The sequence below is a fragment of the Sporobolomyces koalae genome (assembly GCF_050403365.1).
Source record: "Sporobolomyces koalae JCM15063 DNA, S_koalae_JCM15063T_v1_ctg1, whole genome shotgun sequence".
In the NCBI taxonomy this organism is placed as follows: Eukaryota; Fungi; Basidiomycota; class Microbotryomycetes; order Sporidiobolales; family Sporidiobolaceae; genus Sporobolomyces; species Sporobolomyces koalae.
Window position 1 is genome coordinate 782,404 of NW_027481770.1, and position 18,240 is coordinate 800,643.

General features: G+C 56.6%; 8 protein-coding genes across 8 annotated transcripts; 5 read left to right on the forward strand and 3 right to left on the reverse strand.

Annotated features, from left to right (window-relative positions):
* Positions 1–111: 111 nt before the first annotated feature.
* Positions 112–2,518, forward strand: SUV3 (ATP-dependent RNA helicase SUV3; the record flags this gene model as incomplete). The annotated part of the gene is made up of 2 exons (XM_076675371.1): positions 112–1,466; positions 1,534–2,518. 2 exons carry the CDS (start codon positions 112–114, stop codon positions 2,516–2,518), a joined length of 2,340 nt encoding a protein of 779 aa, XP_076537455.1.
* Positions 2,519–2,733: 215 nt separating this feature from the next.
* Positions 2,734–6,212, reverse strand: JCM15063_003451 (uncharacterized protein; the record flags this gene model as incomplete). The annotated part of the gene is made up of 6 exons (XM_076675372.1): positions 2,734–3,446; positions 3,509–3,562; positions 3,631–4,559; positions 4,624–4,936; positions 5,012–5,177; positions 5,247–6,212. 6 exons carry the CDS (start codon positions 6,210–6,212, stop codon positions 2,734–2,736), a joined length of 3,141 nt encoding a protein of 1,046 aa, XP_076537456.1.
* A 640-nt stretch (positions 6,213–6,852) lies between these two features.
* JCM15063_003452 (alpha/beta fold hydrolase) lies at positions 6,853–8,335 on the reverse strand (the record flags this gene model as incomplete). The annotated part of the gene is made up of 6 exons (XM_076675373.1): positions 6,853–6,945; positions 7,048–7,314; positions 7,374–7,574; positions 7,651–7,813; positions 7,875–8,055; positions 8,155–8,335. The coding sequence occupies 6 exons, from the start codon at positions 8,333–8,335 to the stop codon at positions 6,853–6,855; spliced, it is 1,086 nt and encodes a 361-aa protein (XP_076537457.1).
* Positions 8,336–8,746: 411 nt separating this feature from the next.
* Positions 8,747–9,202, forward strand: JCM15063_003453 (uncharacterized protein; the record flags this gene model as incomplete). Its single annotated transcript, XM_076675374.1, has 4 exons — positions 8,747–8,801; positions 8,896–8,931; positions 9,005–9,112; positions 9,189–9,202. The coding sequence occupies 4 exons, from the start codon at positions 8,747–8,749 to the stop codon at positions 9,200–9,202; spliced, it is 213 nt and encodes a 70-aa protein (XP_076537458.1).
* A 610-nt stretch (positions 9,203–9,812) lies between these two features.
* JCM15063_003454 (uncharacterized protein) lies at positions 9,813–11,448 on the forward strand (the record flags this gene model as incomplete). The annotated part of the gene is made up of 7 exons (XM_076675375.1): positions 9,813–10,022; positions 10,098–10,452; positions 10,526–10,589; positions 10,665–10,782; positions 10,852–10,972; positions 11,038–11,212; positions 11,283–11,448. 7 exons carry the CDS (start codon positions 9,813–9,815, stop codon positions 11,446–11,448), a joined length of 1,209 nt encoding a protein of 402 aa, XP_076537459.1.
* Positions 11,449–11,816: 368 nt separating this feature from the next.
* Positions 11,817–12,664, reverse strand: ESS1 (peptidylprolyl isomerase ESS1; the record flags this gene model as incomplete). The annotated part of the gene is made up of 5 exons (XM_076675376.1): positions 11,817–11,860; positions 11,942–12,022; positions 12,098–12,493; positions 12,570–12,585; positions 12,656–12,664. 5 exons carry the CDS (start codon positions 12,662–12,664, stop codon positions 11,817–11,819), a joined length of 546 nt encoding a protein of 181 aa, XP_076537460.1.
* A 154-nt stretch (positions 12,665–12,818) lies between these two features.
* On the forward strand, positions 12,819–16,004 carry JCM15063_003456 (uncharacterized protein; the record flags this gene model as incomplete). Its single annotated transcript, XM_076675377.1, has 8 exons — positions 12,819–12,919; positions 12,982–13,012; positions 13,095–13,448; positions 13,520–13,594; positions 13,666–14,570; positions 14,640–15,014; positions 15,083–15,308; positions 15,375–16,004. 8 exons carry the CDS (start codon positions 12,819–12,821, stop codon positions 16,002–16,004), a joined length of 2,697 nt encoding a protein of 898 aa, XP_076537461.1.
* A 599-nt stretch (positions 16,005–16,603) lies between these two features.
* On the forward strand, positions 16,604–18,138 carry EAF3 (Eaf3p; the record flags this gene model as incomplete). Its single annotated transcript, XM_076675378.1, has 8 exons — positions 16,604–16,618; positions 16,755–16,846; positions 16,941–17,262; positions 17,343–17,444; positions 17,510–17,598; positions 17,667–17,839; positions 17,907–17,991; positions 18,054–18,138. 8 exons carry the CDS (start codon positions 16,604–16,606, stop codon positions 18,136–18,138), a joined length of 963 nt encoding a protein of 320 aa, XP_076537462.1.
* Positions 18,139–18,240: the final 102 nt, after the last annotated feature.

Consider the following 18,240-nt stretch of genomic DNA (forward strand, 5'->3'; position numbering starts at 1 on the left):
GCTCGAGGAGATGAGAGCAGAGGAGAGTGCAAGCGATCGCAGCGAGACTTTTTTCATCAACCAACTTGTCCGGTCTCACCTTCTTCGGCTCCGAGAAAGGTCGTTTCCGCGATGGTAGCCACGGCAATCAGGCTAGTGAGGTCATTGCAGTCAGTTCGCACGTTTGCGAGCGCAAGCATCGCCGCGCGTCAGGTTCGACAACCCAAACCTCGGTTCAGCGCGTCCACCACATCGGCCTCGCCAAGCAAGTCGCCGTACAAGCCGCGCAACAACAGCAGCAATCAATCCCGGGGGCGCAACCCGAAACAGGCTCCGAGTTCGATCACGCGCCACCAACTGCAGCTCAAGTTGGTACACCACCTCGAGCACACGTGGTCTCGCCGCTCGACCCATCTGCGTGCTCTCGCAGACGACCTTGGAGTCGATGCGAACCAGCTCGCCGTCCTTGCGCAAGACTTTGCCTCGAATGCCGTCATCTCGATCGAGCACTCTTCGCGCAACCCTCAACCTGAACCTGAGGACGGCATCTCGTGGGACTGGGACGCACTCCGGTCGAACTACATCACCGAAGGTCAGGACGCACTGTGGTCGGCATCCCTGTCGACCTTCTTGGCCTTCGTGCGCGCATCGGTACCCCTCGCTCCACCCACGACCTCTCCCGCCTCGAACGCAACCCTCTCAACTCTGCAGCAACTCGCGACGATCGCCGACAACCGGTTCGCGTACGAGACCTACCCACTCGCACGACAACAGCGTCGCAAACTGATTCTCCACGTCGGACCGACCAACTCGGGCAAGACCTATTCAGCCCTCGTCGCACTCGCACGCGCGCGCACGGGCGCGTACGCAGGTCCGCTCCGGTTGTTGGCTCATGAAGTGTTCTCGAGGTTCAACGAAGGCAAGATCGGGAACGAACCGAAACGCACGTGCAACTTGATCACGGGCGAGGAACAACGCATCTTGGATCCCGAAGCGGGACTGATCAGTTGCACGGTCGAGATGTTCCCGATGACCAGAAAGTTGGACGTCGGCGTAATTGACGAGATTCAAATGATTGGGGACCCGCAGCGGGGCACGGCGTGGACGCAGGCTGTCATGGGAAGTTTGTGCGACGAGCTGCATCTCTGCGGAGAAGAGTCCGTCGTCGAACTCGTGCAGCAGATTGCACGGGAGACGGGCGACGAGTGTGTCGTGAAACGGTATCAGCGATTGTCGCCCCTCTCGGTCGCAGACTATTCGCTCGCAGGAGACTTGTCCAAGATCCGCAGGGGCGATTGCCTCGTGACCTTCTCGAGGAGCAACATCTTTATGTTCAAGCGTGCGATCGAGGCCAAGACCAACTTGAGGGTCGCAGTCGCGTATGGAGGTTTGCCGCCGGAAGTCAGGGAGGAACAGGCCCGTGCGTTCAACGCGGGCGAGTACGATGTCTTGGTTGCGAGTGATGCTGTCGGGATGGGCCTAAACCTGTGCGTCTCTCTCTAACAACAGCCTCTTCGATGGACAATGTCGAATTGACAAATTCGCACGCTATAGCAAAATTCGACGGATAGTGTTTGAATCGCTGCACAAGTGGGACGGACGAGCCGAGATCCGACTACCGACACCTCAGATCAAACAGATCGCAGGTCGAGCAGGTCGTTACGGAGTGCACACGCCCATCTCGCCTTCTGCACCAGATCTCGACTTGAATCCGGCGTCCCCGCCTGCGATCGAAGCCGATTCGGTGAATGGGGAAGCGACGACCCTCGATGCCGAGGATCTTCCGATCTTGCAAGCGGCCATGCAGGAACCCACTGTACAGGTGACTCGAGCGTCACTCATCGCGCCGTTCGACACGTTCAAGCAGATCTATCAACTCTTGCCACCTTCGACCCGCATGTCGAGGATCTTTGCTCTTGCCCGCTCCATCACCCGTTCGAAACCCCACTACAGGTCGACCGGAACGGCGTCATGGGGAGATGTCGGAGACAAGATCGCACATATCCAACCGCTCACGTTCCAAGAGCGGTACACGTTCGGTTCGGCCCCGGTCAACCTTCGGGACCAACAAGTCGTGTCGGCGCTCGTTGGGTTCGTCAAGAGTTTCGCCCAGGGCAAACCAATCCTCATGCAAGATTGGGCTGCCTCGTCAGGACTGTTCGATCATCTCGAATCGGTCGAACACGCGAGACAAGTCCGAAACGAGCCAAACTCTGGCAGCAACAACCTCACCTCAATCTTTTCCCCGACAACTTTGCAGTCACTCGAATCGTTCCATCGATGCCTCACGTTGTACCTGTGGCTCTCGTACCGACTTGCTCCCATCTTTTCTGACCAAACGAGGGCGAGGGAGCTTAGGCAAAAAGTCGAGAAGGCGATCGAGTACGTGTTGGATGGGATTCGGTTCGAACGAGTCCAGAGGGGCAAAGGCAGCAAGCGCAACAAGGCCAGATTTAGTGGCACCCCGTCGGGGTCGAAGAACGCAGCGTTGGACGACTTTGGCAAGTTCAGCCAATCGAGGTCGCGGGCGAGAAACTAGCAGTAGTCATTTTCATTGTCGTATTATTGTATCGTTAGATTGTCTGTTCGTTCGCATGCACTCCACTCTCTCGCATCTCGCGTCTCGCATCTCGCATCCCGCATCCCGCATCTCGCACAGTAAAGAGCGCTACATATGTCTATAACAGCGGAATGGAAGCGATACAGCCAGCGACAGTGCAGAGATACAACAAGAATACGTATGAACAGACGACACTAGGCGGACAGGGTGTTGCCGAGAAGGGGCACAAGGACCTTTCGGATGTCGGCCAACTGTTTCTCGAGGTTTTCAACTTGTTCCCTCGACTTCTTTCGTTCTTGTTCCCGATCCTCTTCACTCTGTTTGAGCTGCGTTCGGACCTGTTCGAGTTCGGCTCGCAATTGCTCTCCGCCTTCTACCTGCTCGACCTGCGCTCTCAAACTGTGCTTGAACCCTTCGACCTCGTTGGTCAATTCGAGCATCTCTTGTCGTTCCTGCGTTCGCTCCGATTCGAGTCCCGTCAATTTCGACCACAAGGATTGGATCTCGAGTCGTTGTTGCTGGATGAGGTTGCGCGATTCTTCGAGTTGCACCGATTTCGATCGTACGAGGTGAGGCGCGGCGATGGCCGAGACGGAAGGTCGTCTCGGTTCGAAATCGGCGAGGTTGATCGCCGGCATCTCGGGCGCATGCGACATGGCAGAGACATCCAAATCTTCAGTACGATCCTCGTCGTCGTCGACCTCTTGGTCACCGTGGTCGAGAGGAGCAAACGTCGAGCTTTGGGGAATCGTGGCGGATCGAACAGCTTTGTCCTGTTCGGCGAGAGCGATGGCGATCTCGTCCTGGGTGAGGAACGGAGAGGGAGGTAGCGAGGGCAGGCGGTTGCGGTAAGTCTCCGAGGGAACGGTAGTCGGCGGCGCAGGGAACGAGTAGACCGATGAGTAATCTACGAATGAGTCAAGGTAAGCGTTGATGTCCTCACTGGCCGGAAGAGGTCCGAGCACTTACCATCAAATTCGACGACATCGTCACCGACGTTCATCGAGGCAAAGTCGAGGGGACCTAAAACCAGAAAAGCAAGAGGTGAGTATGCCGTCAAGGTCTGCCTCGCATACGGGCGGATCACGTACCATTTTCATCTTCGGGAGAGAGACGCGCCGCGTGAGCCGTAAGTTTCGAGCCCCTCTGGTCTTCAGGGTGCCCGCCGGGAGGAGTTGCGATCGAAGTCGCATAAGAAGAATCAGACATTGGACGAGACGTCTTGAGCAAAGATGGGTCGTTCGTGGTCGCTTCGTCACTGGACTCTTCCTCCTCTTCCTCGTCTTCGATCGAATCGAGGCCCTGAGGCACGTCGCTCGAAGCGATCCCTGCAACTTGATCGACAGACTTGGGCGGAACCGATTCGACGAAGGGGACAGGAGGAGGAGCCGTCGAGGTGTAGGTTGAAAATGCATCAGAAGGTGGAGCCGGGGCAGCTCGAGTAGCTTGCGGCACATCAAAAGTGCGCATGTTGGCAGGCGACGTCGGAATGGGAACCATCGGTGGGCTGCCAGCGACAGGCTCATCTGCACCCGCGACCTCGTGGCCGTGTACGATTGCATCGATATCCACGTCAAAGTCCGGCTCGAGCAAACCGTCTGCGACGGCACTCCAATTGGACAGGAGCCATTCGAGCGCCTGATTCGCTTTCTTGCCGTCGTGGTCGGTCGCGAGGTCGGCAGGACCAGTGATGATCATCTGAGCTTTAGGCTTTTTGCTGAGACTCGCGGTTGTCGGCGAGCTCGGAGCTTTACGAGGCGCCATAATCGATGCGGCAAAGATCTCGGAGACGCGAGTGAGAGCAAGGGGGTTTGACGGGAAGAGCGGGATTTGAGAGAGGAAAGCGACGAGGTAGACCAAGAGGGAGAAGTTCGCGGTCGGCAGGAGGCGCAGGATGATCTGGGCGGAGGCGACCCGACGAGGTAGCGAGTTGGACGAATCGACACAACTGGACAGGAACAGCCGGTACACCCGCTCGTCGAGAACAGATTCCGGGAGATCGTGGAGATACTTCTTTAGCCTGTCGACGCATACATGGCAACATAAGCTTGGATTCCCTGTTTCTGAAGAGGGAGACTGCTTACAAAGAGCAGACGTTGTGAATCGACTCGACACTGAGATCGTGGTGTTCTCCATAGTCGGGTGCGCTATCGAAAATCTGTACGAGCCTTGCAACCCGTCCTGGCTCACCGGCAAGCTGGAGCAAACCCGGAACCTTTGATCCTTGACCGCGACGGTAAATCTCTTCGACCGTGCTGAAGCAGACACCCGGAAGGTCGTGACGTTGTCCGGCAATCATGCTCGTCACGAAAGCGTATTCTGCGATCTGCGAGAGCTTCTGACCGAATACCACCCGTTTTGGCGGTGGCATCGGCGGTACTGCGGCAGCATCTTTGCCTGTATGGGAACAGAAAGGGACAAGAGAGTGAGCGGGAATGTGCCAGGAGGAGTGATCCAGGACAAATCGCATACCGTGAGGGACGCCAGGGTGGCTCAACGCCCTCTTCATCTTGCTGAAGAAGGACGAGTGATCTTCGGCCTTGGACTTTGATGGGCGTCGCTTCAGCTTCGTAGCGTCAGCGGCAGCAGATGTAGGCATGAAAATCTGTGATTTGCGCGATTCAAGCTTGGAAGCCTTCTGCAGATTCAGGATATTGTCTACGATCAGCTGAGATTCTCAAGATGTGGTGCTACCGGGAATGCTCACGGATGCAGTTGCTTGACTTTGGCCGATGGAGAGGATCGATTCGGCATCGCGAATTGCAATGAACGATCCAGTCAAGACTTCGAGTTTCTCGAGCAAATCGAGCCTCCATCCGTACCCAGGCACATCGGCGAGATGCGTTGTGCGACGGGCGAGGGTAATCAAGTTCATTGAACCTTTTGCCGCTGGCGTGATAGTCCGTGAGAGGGGGAATGCCGCTGTGAACGAGTCCGGGAGCATTGGAGACGGAGCAGGGACATTGTTCGAAGACGCGGGAGGCACGGTGGGAGAAGCTTGAGTGGGGTTGACCGAGTTGTAGTCGAGCGCGGGAGATTTCGCGGTATTTGGACGCATCGACCTTGCCCTCGCCAGGCTTCCTTGGCGGGTGGGCGCGACAGCTCCCTCGTCCTGTTCCTCTATCCGGTAAGTAGTCGACTCGACGGGATCGAGCGTCACCGTAAGATCGAGAGGCTGTTGCATGGGCTTGAAGTTGAAGTCGACTTTTCCGAAGACGGGCGTGTCACGGAGTGAATCATTGCGCTGGTGTTTCGAGATTCCTGACTGCGAGAGGTGAGGAGTGTGTGTAGGTCGAGGCGCGGTACTGTGTCGTCCCGAGGTCCGGCTTTGTTTCGGCGAGGTACGAGCGAAGGTTGGAGACCCCTGTCCGCGGATCGCGGTCTCGTCGCCTCCCTCCTGTACATCCTCTTCAGCATTCTGATTCTGCTCTCCCTTCGAGCTCCATTGGGGTACAAATTTAGGCGCGAAGCCAAACTCGTCCCGCATCGCCGGCGTCACTTTTTTCGGTGCTTTCGCGCTGTTGGTGACTGACGAGGACGAGAGCGACTTTGTCATGGGGAACGACGGCGTGAAGTCGGCTGGCGGTGTGCGCAATTGCGTAGCGAGACCGTAGTAGGGTGCCGTAGGCGATAGCGACGGCGAAGAAGGCTTTCGGTGGTTCACTTCCGTCATTGATTCTAGGAGTGGTAAGATTGCGTCGAAGCGGAATGCTACGACGTCCGAGCAAGGTGATCGAGTGAAGAAGGAGAGAAGGCTGGAGGTGACAGTCAATTCTCTACACAGAGTGGCCGGCCATTCCCAGGTCTCTCCAAGCGAGTGAGCCTAACAAATTACACCGCAGGAGGTGCGATTTTCGGTCTAGAATGAGAGGGGAGAAACATTTCGGAGGAAGCAAGGGGAAAGCGAAAATCCCAAAAGCGGAAAGGGGCTGGCAAATCTCGCCAGGTCAGACCTTCTCTATTGCGCAAGTGTCGGATCCGAGCGGATTACCTCGTCTCGTCACGTTGCTATAAAGAGCCTTGCTACGTGGTGGATCCACCGGGCTGTGTGAACGACAAAATTGAACGCGTGATGGACTGCGCCCGGACGTCGATGAACGCTCCGGCTACTCGCGTCCATGCCGGCAGCCGGACGGATTTGCATACAATGCAGCTCTGCAGATCAGGCCTGGTGCATTTTTCATTGAGCTTCTGGAGTCTGGACGCTGCTCCTCGTGGTTCTACACATCTGTCGGACCTGCGGCACACGCGATCAGGAGATTTCATACGCTCTCTCGGTTAGTATTGGCCAGAGACGGGTCATATCAGATTAACTACAATTTGAAGGATGTTTTCTGCTCCTTCGCAAAGTTTTGCTCGATGAATTCAGCAAGCTGCTTCGTGATCGCATCCCGGAACCGACGGTCCTGCGCGCAACATTGCAGGGAAGCGGAATCAGCATGGTCATTGCTAGCGTCGAGTTGATTCCGCTCGGGGTCGAGCGACCGAGCTGAGAAAAGGTGGCCCACCTGCAAGACCCAGTGATCGGCTTCCTCGATGACCTCGACGTGCAAGTTGCCTCCCGGGAAGCATTTGCGGACAGCTTTGTTCTTTGCCATCGAAGGGGGCAAGGCGTCGTCGCGAGCGGCAGAGAGCACGAGAGCGGGAATGTGCGCGGGGAACGGTGGAAGCTGCGCTTCCTGCTCCTCGACGAAATTGATGCGGCGAGTTCGATACCAGTTTAGAGGGTGATGCATCCCGTTCTTCTGGTATGTCTTGAGGTAGTAGTCGTACTCCTGTGACCAGTATGGTTGAGAGTCTGTCGTAGGAGTCGAGCACAGTTTCCGACACTCACAGGTTCCGACGTGGGCTGTTTGAGCTTTTCGCCGTTCTTCTTTTTCTCGATCCACCCCTCGATGATCCTCTGCATGACGCCCTCCTTGATCGCAATGCCGCCAGTCTTCTTCTCGCTCTTCCACTTTTCGTTGAACATGCCCGCGAAAAACTGCGGTGCAGCCTCGTCGAGCTTCGGTCCAGTAGCCTGCTGCTCAAAGAACTGCGAGAACGTCCAGTGGGTCAGCGTCTGACGTGTAGGTGTCCGTGCGCTCGCAGGGAGTTGGGATGCGGCTCACGAGTTGGTATCCAAAGTTGGGCATCTTGGCGTCTACAAGCTCCTTGAGGGTGAGGTACGGGGTCGTCGGCTGGGCCGGAGGCATGTACGGGGTACAGACACTCGCGATGGCGATGATACGGTCGGGGAAGTAGTCGGCGAAGCGCCAGGCGACCATTCCTCCCCTGCAAAAATCGTGAGTAGGTCAGTTCTGCTGTAGATGCGCTCCGGAATCAAGAGGCGGACCAGTCGTGACCGAGGACGATTACGCGCGCGCTGCAACCGAGCTCGTTGAGGAGGCTGTTCATGTCGTACGCGACACTCTTGTAGCTGTACTTGCGCAGATCTGTGGGCTTGTCACTGTCTCCGTATCCCAACTGCGAAGGACAGATGACGCGCCATCCTCGAGCGGCGAAGGCAGCGATTTCTGCAAGCAGGGTGCGGGAGATGTGGGGAAGCCGGATCTATCAGCTTTCCTGGCGGGTCCACTGCAGGAGACGAGCAGTGCCGCAGCAGCATAACGCACGATACCTCCATCCGAACCAGAGATCAGGGAAGCCGTGACAGAGGAGCAGAGTGGGAGCGCTTGAGATCTGTCCCCGGTAGTGCGAAGGCGGTTGATCGACGACATGGTAGCGATTGCCTGCGGCTGTAAGGACGAAGCGGTGGTTGTACGACTCGGGACGAGTGGGATCAGGCGCCGCCATCGTGGTCAGGTGGGAGGTTGAACACAAGTCGCTGATCAGATCTCTAGAGAGTGCCCGGGTCCCGGTATATACCCGAGGCGGTGTCGCTTCCGTCCCTCGGCGCTGCAGTTCTCTAAGGCAAGCTCACAAGAATTCCCTGAATTGCCAGACAGGCGGCCGATCAGCTTGCAGCGGCCCGCTCACGTATCGTTCGTACCAGGTCTTGATCGCCTTGCTTTGTTGCCGCTACGCGACTGACGCATGATGTGCTGACGGTTTGTTTCACTCGACTGATAGGCAGTATGTATTGATCGATTGTTTCGTGGATGAACATGGGACAAACGTCGCGTGACAGCAAGGTGCCGAGGGAAAGAAGTTCCCAGAAGATGATCCTCGCTCCGCCCATCACCTGAGATCCAGCTTGCAGATCAAATGACCATTCGTTCGGGACCGTCAGAGGCTCCCATTCGGGCAGCGTCTACCATGCGTACGCTCCTTTTGTACCGCTGCGCCCCCACCGCCCTTGTCGACCCCTGATCGCGGCTTCGCTGATCCTGTACCTCTCCTCTTGCTCGGTTCAGGCGGAACTATTGGATCCTTCTTCGGTGTCCTCGGTCGTGAGTACCGTCGGGTCTCTCGTCGGCTCCTTTCGGACAGGATCCCTGATCCACCCATTTGCTGCCCTATCAGTCGCGCTGCCGGTGTTTATCTACTTCAAGCAGAAGAACGACGTCAAGAAGCGAGAGCAGTATCAGCAGACGCGCGTGCGAGGTGGTGCACTGAGTCAGAATATCGAAGGTTCGCGCTTCTTCCGCTCGTTTCCTACGTAACCTGCACGACCGCGAAGCTGACTTCGTTCCACTCGCCAAATCAGGAAGCAAAGCTTGAACGAAAGACTCGCTTCTCCCCTGTATGATTGTATCGCCTATGCAAATTACAGCTCGACGGAATTCACCAAATCAATCTTCCGCGGGGATCCCTGAAGATCTTGCGCGTCTTTTGCATACCGATCCCAACACCAGACGAGGATTGTATCAGCATAGGGTTTCGCATCATCCTCAGGTAGGACTGGCAGCCTCGAGATTGTGCCAAGTCGCGAACGTGAGCGGAACCGTCTGCATTCCTCTGCCTGTCTCCACTTGTGCGGAATTAGGACGGGAATGTCTCTCGACGAATGCCTGCGAGCTCCTAGTCAGTGGACCATTGTACGGCGACAAATGCTGAATCGAATTGTGCAAAGCTCATGCATGCGGCCGCGTCTGTCGTACGTAGAATCGAGCGCGAGGACCTTGGAATTTGCAGGAGGAATGGGTGTATCGTTGTATGAAAGCTTCCTTGTTAAGGCACATTAGCAGACTGGTCAAGAGATGAGATTCGCTCGCGGGTGCGCGTGCGCGTGCATTTGCGAGAAGAATAAGTCACGTGTCACTCAATTGCCCCGTCTCTTCCTTCTCAATACGGCTCAGCTAAGGATCCCCTAGCCAGGTACTCGCACAGTATGGACCCCTCCACATCTGCTCAAGTGTCGAGCGAAGCCGCGCAGGTCTCCCTGTCGACTCTCCCCACTTCGTCAACCGGTCCTTCATCCAGCGAGACGCTCGCGATGAGCGACTTGCCGGACGAGCTGCCCGAGGAGGAGGTCTACGCGCTAGTCATGAAGTGGAGAGGAACCCCGCACGAGCTGCAAGTCGCCGCTTCCGACACTGTGGTGAGTCGCACTTCTCTCCGAATCGAGGTCTACTCAGCTCGAGACCGTCACTGACTCCCAGCATGCTTGCGACAGGGCGATCTCAAAGCGATCCTGTTCTCTCTCACGGGCGTCCCTCCAGATCGCATGAAGCTGGTCGGTCTCCTCAAGGGCAAACTCCCGGGAGATGAGGAAGAGGTGGTCAACCTGGGCTTGGGAACCGCTGGCAAGAAGAAAGAGTTCATGATGATCGGCACGCCCGAAGGAGAAGAACACAAATCGATTGGTCCGGTCTCCACGGGCGACGAACCCGATATCGATTATGTTGGAGCGACAAAGGAAGCCCTTAAAGCGATGGAGTCGGTCAGGAATCGCAGGAAGCTCAAAGAGACTGCAGAGAAGCTGCAGATTGACCAAATGTCCGCTCCCCGAAGCGGGAAGAAGCTATTGGGTGAGCTTCTCGAAAACCGCGAGCTGTTCCTACCGAGCCTGTCCCTGACCGTGTCACGTGAAACCTCTCGCAGTCCTCGATCTGGACGGATGCATCCTTGACACGTCGCTGTGGAAGGAAACCAACTTTTCAACTCAGTGAGTCGGCGCCTGTTTGGTCTCTGATCGAGGGCCACGTGCACGAACCGCTCATTGCCTTCGTTGCCTCTTCAGGATGTTCATGCGTCCGTATCTCCACGACTTCTTACGTTTCATCTCACCGCATTACGATATCATCATCTGGTCTCAGACGAGCTGGCGCTGGCTCGAGCAAAAGCTGGTCGAACTCGATGTCAGTCGTTCCTTTCTCTCTCTGGTGGTAAAGGCTCCCGACGATGCTGAAGCGGCATACTCTTGCTAGGTGATTGGTCCATCAAAGAGAGCGGATTACCCGGTGGTGACGACGATCGATCGCAAACCCATGTTTTCCGTCTACAGCGAGAGGAATGGTCAACCGTTCAAGCACGAAGTGAAAGCCCTGGGTACGACACGAGACACGTCTCTCGCAAAGGTTTCTTCTACGCGACTAATCGACATCAATCTGCAGGTCTCCTGTGGTCCAAATTCCCGGGGCAGTACTCGGCCAAGAACACGGTGCACATTGATGACTTGTCGCGCAACTTTGCCATGAACCCAAAAAATGGCATCAAGGTACACGCGTATCGGGACGCGTTGTCCAGAGACAACGTCTCGAAAGATATCGAACTTTTGTACTGCGCCAGGTTTGCCTTTATTACTCTCCTTTCCTCGCGCACGTCCAGCTCGGATTAACCGATTTCATTCTGGGCCCAGGTATCTCTTGCAACTTGCCGCAGTGCAAGATGTGACAGAGCTTGATCACTCTCGATTCAGGAAATCCAAATTGCCGCTCCCACCTGGTGCTCAAGATCCTCTCCAACTCGCGACCCCTGAACAGCTTGCTGCCCATCGTTCGAAACGAGCACACCCTCCTCCATGAAACAACAACCTGTGACTCGCCCCTTGATGCAAAACCTCGCAAACCCTGCAAATTGTCGTTAATCTCGTTCACAACTCTTCTCTTTTCTTTTTCGTTTCGTTTCCATTTTGTGTATATACCAGACCGTGTTGTCTCTCGATGGATGTTTCTGCAAAGCGTAGCAAAAACCGATCCACAAGACTCCTTCTCGCCTCTCGCGTTCTCTGATGTAAAGCCTGACCTCAATCTGATGGTGCCTCTGACAGAGTCGCCGCCGCGGCTGAGCAGTGATTCTGGTTGTGCGTGGGAATTGAGGAGAATCAACGACGATGCAAAAGGCTAAGTGATACTGTTAGCGCGGAATGGGAGAGCGGAGAAACATGACCAGATCATGCTTGACGAAGGATGATGTGCACTCCGGAATCGGTCGAGACTGGTTCACACATGCGAGAGAGCGAAACACGATTAGCTCTCGATCGAGTGAAGGGGGGTCCCTGGGACGACTTTGACTGACTGATGTCGCTCATCTCGCCGACTCGGAGCGCAAACGCGGCGTCCTCGAACGGCTTTTGCATCTGGTTGCGTCCAAAGTAGCCTGAGAGTACCAAAAAGCGTCTGTCAGATACATTTCTAGACCCAACGAAGAAGAGCGAGCTGGCGACCCGCGTACCGAGATCCCCACCGTCCCTCGCGCTCGAGCAGTCCGACTGCGTGCGTGCGAGATCTGCAAACGCCTGCGGCAACTGGGGTTCGTTCTTGAGCGTTGCGACGTGCCCCTGGAGGATTTCGATCGCTTCCTGCTTCGACCGAGTGATGTTGGCCTCTTTCCAACTCGAAGGTCGACGACTGCCGCTGTGTTTCACGAGCAGGTGACTCGCGCGAACCTTGTTCGTCGCTTTCGATCCCGCGTCACTCTCGGGTGCACCTCCTGATCCGGAGAGGTACTGCGCGCCAGGGAGGGTCGACAGGTCGGCGTTCGCGAGGGCTTCGGGAACTTCCCACCGCGACTCCTGTGTAGCCGGGTTGTAAAAGTACGCGCGCTTGCGGCTGTTGGAGAATCGGATCTCTGAGAACCAGGACACGAACGCGATAGGGTCAGCAGAACACGTGCGAGCGAGAGGCAGAGAGTCAAAGTGACGCACCCCACTGCGATGAATTCTAACAGCCGAAAGCGGCGAGCGGGGCGTCAGCTGGAGCCGTGCGACGGCGGGTGTTTCGGCAAGCTCACGTCTGACATGGTCTCGAGGGTCCAGGGGTGTTTGCGAGGACGATAGGAGCGCGACGCCGCAGCTGGCGCTTGATCAACTTGCGACACTTCGGACTAGTCCTCGTCCTCTCCTCCTCGTCCCTGCCTGATCGCCTCGCTCGGCCGACTCGCACGGTCAGTCGCGATGGCGGCACCGAACCCGGAGAAGAAGAACCTGGTGCCCGTCGCGATCGTCTCGAACGCGCCCGAGACAGTCCTGCTGCCGTATGCATCGCAGATCATCCAGTCAGTCCCGCCTGTGCCTTGCCTCGCTCGACCTGTTCACTTACCTCGGCGTGCTCGTGTAGGTCGCTGCAGCTGCTGCATCCCCACTCGCAGGTAAGTCTCATGTCTTTCCTCGCGCTCCCGCTCTCTCGCCCGTTCCCTCGCTGCGGTCCACTGACCCGCCTGCCGTGCTCAGCTCGTCATCACGTGCGTCACTCCAACCTCGCATGCGATCCCGATCAACCCGTTCCTGCCGCCGAGCACTTTCCTCTCGGCGCTGCCGTCCTTCATCCGCCGCCCCACCCGGCCCGCCGCGACCCTGTGGCAGTCCACCACCGGTATGCTCAAGGCGATCACCCTCGCCCGTCGCAGACTCGTCCAGGGTGCTCTCGCCGGCGCAGGCGGCGAAGGGCGCGGTCAGCTGCCCAAGTACGTCGTCGTCGTGTCCGGTACCGACGTCGAGAACCCGGGCGGCGACGAAGTCTCGTGGGGCGCAGACCCGGAAGAATCTGAGCACAATTGGGAGACCCTCGCGAGCAACTTTACCAAGGTGGGGCCCACGACTCGTGCACTGGCTGAACGTCTCCGGATCGAAAAGCGCTCATCGGTCGTAATTGTCAGGGAATACACTGCACGACTCTGTTTTCGCTCATCTCGCTCGGATCGACCCCGAACCTCGAGAGCTTCTGGAAAAAGGTATGCCCGCGCCCGCTTGCGACACCAAGCATCGAATGCGGATACTGATGCCGTTTCGTTTGCTCCTGCAGTCGTCGGGCAAATTCCCCGCGCACCTGATCTACAACTCGACCGCTCCCAGCAGCACAGGCTTGGGGCCGTTGTTCCCGCTTCTTGCACCTTCGCACACGTGCTTCTTGATCGGTTTCTACACGAACCGCAGTGCACAAAACGCTCTCGCCGCGTCGGGCAGTAGTCAAGCTGCGTCACAGGCTCAGCAACCGACCGTACCAGCTCCGGTCAACCCAAAGCGAGCGGCACCATCGAGCCCAATGATCAACGCGGCAGCTCCAAAGAAAGCCAAGCCAAACCCGACGGCGCCTGCCTCGACAGCGACGGGCTCGGCTGCGTTGCCTGCCAATTCGCCCCCCAATCCGGCTGGCGCGTTCCTGACCGGAAATCGAGTGCAACAGCAGCCGACTCCACCCAACACGAACCGCTCGCTCTCGAGCGCACCTTCGATGAACCCGTCGCCCATGTCCCGCAACAACAATGGGTCTCCTGCGATGGCACCTGCTCTTCCAACCTCGATCACGAATGAGAGCCTGCAGCGGTACATTGAAGAAATGAAAGCTGCTGCCGTCAGGAACGGACAACCCCCGCCTTCGGCTCAGGACATTCAGAACGCTGCGATCGCCGCGTACCAGGCCGCGCAACGTTCCTCGAGTGGACCTTCGAACCTTGCCCTGAACCCGACGTCGACTCCACGGTCAGCTTCAGCAGGTCTCGCCACTCCAAACAGCAATCCGGTCAACATGGCACGCGAACTCGCCCAGATGACGCCGCAACAGATCAACGCACTCCCGCCGATCCCGCAGGAGATGAAGGTCAAGATCGAAGCGCACCTCGAAGCGATTCGGAGCAAGGTCAACGCAGGGGTCATGCCCGAGGAGGAAGGTCAAAAGCAAGTTCGCAGGCTGCAAGACCTCGCGAACCAGTAAGGATTTTCTGTCTGCTAAAACGTCTACATCTTCTGCGCTGATGGCGGTCTCGTCATCATTTTCAGTCAAAGACTCAAGATGCATCAGCACGAGTTGGCGAAACAGCAGCAGCAGCAGCAGCAACAACAACAGCAGCAGCAATCGGCTCAGTCGCAGCAACCGTCTGGACTCGGACTCAACATCTCGCCTCAACTCGCTCATTCTCGACAGCCTTCTTCGATCGCTCCCCCTCAGCCGACAGTACCAGCGCAGCAATCGCAGGCTCAGCCGGCTCAAGCAACCGGGGGTGCCGGCGGCCCCAAACGACGAGACTCGCTCCCGAACAAGACCATTTGGCGTGGAGCGATTTCGTGGGCGTTGACCGAAGCGTCAGGCGCTCGGAAAGACTTCACGATCTACTGCGAGGCTGTTCCGATGCAATCTTCTGCTGCTCGAGAACTGTAGGTCACCATCCTTCTTTTCCCTTTCGAGTTGTAGGATCATGCGCTCACAATGTATGTGCGCATAGGGCCGATGTGCAACTTCCCTCGACATTCCGAATCCATTCCTTGTCGCAGTTGAAAATGCAAGTTCTTCAAGAGCTCGCCACGAAGCACAACCTGCCTGCAATCAGTCTCACGCCGCTGTCGAATTCGATCCTGCCCCCGGAGCTCGTCGAGCGGCAGAAGTCGAACGGGCACAACAACGAGGCTCTGTACACGATGTTTGCGCAGTCGATAGAAAGTCGTTCGAACGTAAGCGGATCCCTTTTTCCCTCCTGCGCTGATTCGAAGCGCTGACCCCCAAAGATCCTCGCATAGTGCGGCATCGTACGCTTTTCGGGTGGCACAAACGGTCTCGTCCTAGTTGCCGTACCCAACCAGAACAAACTTCTCGCGATCGTGTTTGCCAAGATTCCTCTCCCGGCTGAATGGGCCCAATCTTCTTCCTCCTCCTCGTCGTCGTCTACCGTGCCATCGACTGGTAACAACAGTCAGCAGCCGCAGTCGCAGCAACAACATCAGAACCGAGCCGCGCAGGTTCAGACGGTGCCTTCTGCATCGACGGCTTCGCAACTCGCACCTCCACAACCGACCTCGACTCAATCTGGCATGTTCTCGTCACCGGCCATGTTCGCGACCGGGCTTCCGAATCTATCGAGCGCGCCTTCACAACCGCAGCAACAATTTGCAGTTCCGCCACCCTTTGCCGGTGCCAACAACCCTCACCAGAATGCGATGACGTTCCCACCACCACCATCTCAAGCTCAAATGCCCAATTCGTTCAACCCGGGAGTCACGATGAACACCTCGCCCCAGCTGCAAGCACCTGCATTGCAGTCTCAAGCTCCCATGTCTTTCCCGGCGGGAGGAGTTGGAGGGATGGATTTCGGGGAACTCGAGAAACTGTTGGGACCTGAACAGCTCAAAGCGATCTTGGGAGGCATTTGACAACCGGAGAGCAATATGAAGAAGTGGGGACAGGAGAAACGTTTCTGTTTTCTGGTCGAATCTTGTTCTCGTTACTCGGGACCTCTCACTAGCTCATTTGCGCGCACAATCGACATTTACCCAGCACGTTCTGTCTAGTCTCTGTAGCTCCTGAGGGTCGGAAGGCCCAACTTGTTCGATTCGCAGAAACGGGTGTCGCCCGAGTGTTCTAGCTTTTGTTCGCGGTGAATTTCTTGCGATTACAAAGTCCTGGCTGCCTGAGAAGTATGAAAAGCGCAAGGAGCGTTCAGGAGAGAGAGAGAACGGAGGATCTGCCTCGCGAAGCGGCACCGCTCGAGCGTGCGCGCGCGACGCGAATACTCGCTTCGCTCTCAAGCATATCCTCGATTGTCTGCGCTCGCTATACCCACCAGAATGTGAGTGACCTTGATCTTTCACAAGGTTCAGAACCGTCACCCGTCGCGCAGTCCTTTCGGAATAGATCAAACAGCTCACCATCTGTCGTTCCTCCGCATGCGGTTCTTTTTCCCTGGACCGCGTACAGGTCCAAACTTCCGTATGCCGAGAACGAGAAAGCTCTGTGTTTCCATGGTCCTCTCATGTATGAAGCCAAAGTGAGTTTCGGCTTTCGTTTCCCCCCCGTCTCATCAACCCCTTCGACCGTGCTCCTCTTGGTAGCTCTTGCGTGAGAAGTACAGCTCGTGTATACTAATTTGGTTTGCTCCCGGTCGCGAACGCGAAAAATGCTAGGTGCTCAAAGCCGAGATGTGGACGAAAGCGATGAACAAGAATGGGGCTATCGGACCCCACTACTTTGTACATTACAAAGGATGGAAACAAACGTGAGTGTCATCCCCCTCTTGCACGAATCCCACTGTCCGAGGGCGAGAGAAAAGGGAACAGAGGAAAACTGATTGCGACTTGAATATATTCCAGATGGGACGAATGGGTTCCAGAAGAACGGTTGAACAAATACAACGAGGAGAACATTCGCAAGCAGAAAGGGTTGGTCGAAGCACAACGAGCTCGAGATGCTGCCGAACGAGAAGCGCTCAAAGCGCTCGAAGCCGAACTCGCGAGGAGACAGGCGTTGAACCCAGACGCGGCGGGGTCAGGACCGGGAGTGTCCGCTTCGGGACCGCCCGGAGCCTCGAGTGGACCCATGACAGGTGTTACGGGAGGCGCAGCTGCTCCAGCCGGAGCATCAGTGAGGCGAGAGGAGAAGAGGACTGTGAAACGGACGCGAGACGGTGAAGGCGTGAGTACCCGTTTATAGATTCACTCGACGCTTGCTCGAATCTATGCCGATGTCCTGATTCTGTCGGGTCGTGTGCTCAGGAGGACGAATACATGAAGCGACATGAAGTCAAGATTTCGATCCCGGACAACCTCAAGGTGCAGCTGGTAGACGATTGGGAGGCGATCACGAAGAACCAGCAGGTTTGTCACTGTCTCCTCGCACGAGCCGCCTTGCCGTCCATGACTCACTCGGTGTCGCATTGTAGCTGGTGCCGCTGCCACGCGTGCCTTGTGTCGACACGATCTTGGACGAATGGCTCAAGTACCTGCAGAATGAGGAAGATGACAAACGACGGTACATTCGGTCTCGTATTTGTTTGCCAACATGGTTCCTAATATGCTGATCGATTGCATGCTGTTTAGACTTGCCGCCGAAATCTCGGCAGGACTGGGGTTGTACTTCAACAAAGCACTCGGCAACAACCTGCTGTATCGGTTCGAACGCGGTCAGTACCAGGAACAATACAAAAAGCTGCAAGGGTCCAACGCGCAGATGAGCTCGATCTACGGTGGCGAGCATCTCTTGCGACTATTCGGTGAGTCGCTCAGTGAAACCTCATTCGCTCTGGCTCGCGAGGCTAAACCTTGAACTTTGCCTGTCAGTGAATTTGCCGGAACTCCTCGCTGCGACATCACTCGATCCCGAATCGATGGGAGTGCTGAAGGAGAACATGGTGCAGTTCCTGGCGTACGTTCATGCTCTACCCTCTCGCTGCCTGCTCAGTCTCTAACGATATCTCTGCCGCTCAGATGGATGGACTTGAACCGCCGAGTGTTGTTTGTGAGAGAATACAACGGCACAAGCTCGGGATACCAGAACAACAATCGAGGTTGACGAATACCGCGCTAGACGCCTCTACCTCGCTTCCATCTCTACTGTGTCCCTTGTCTCCTCATGTGTCCTCTCCCTGTGTGTCCCTTTGTCATTGCTGTGCCA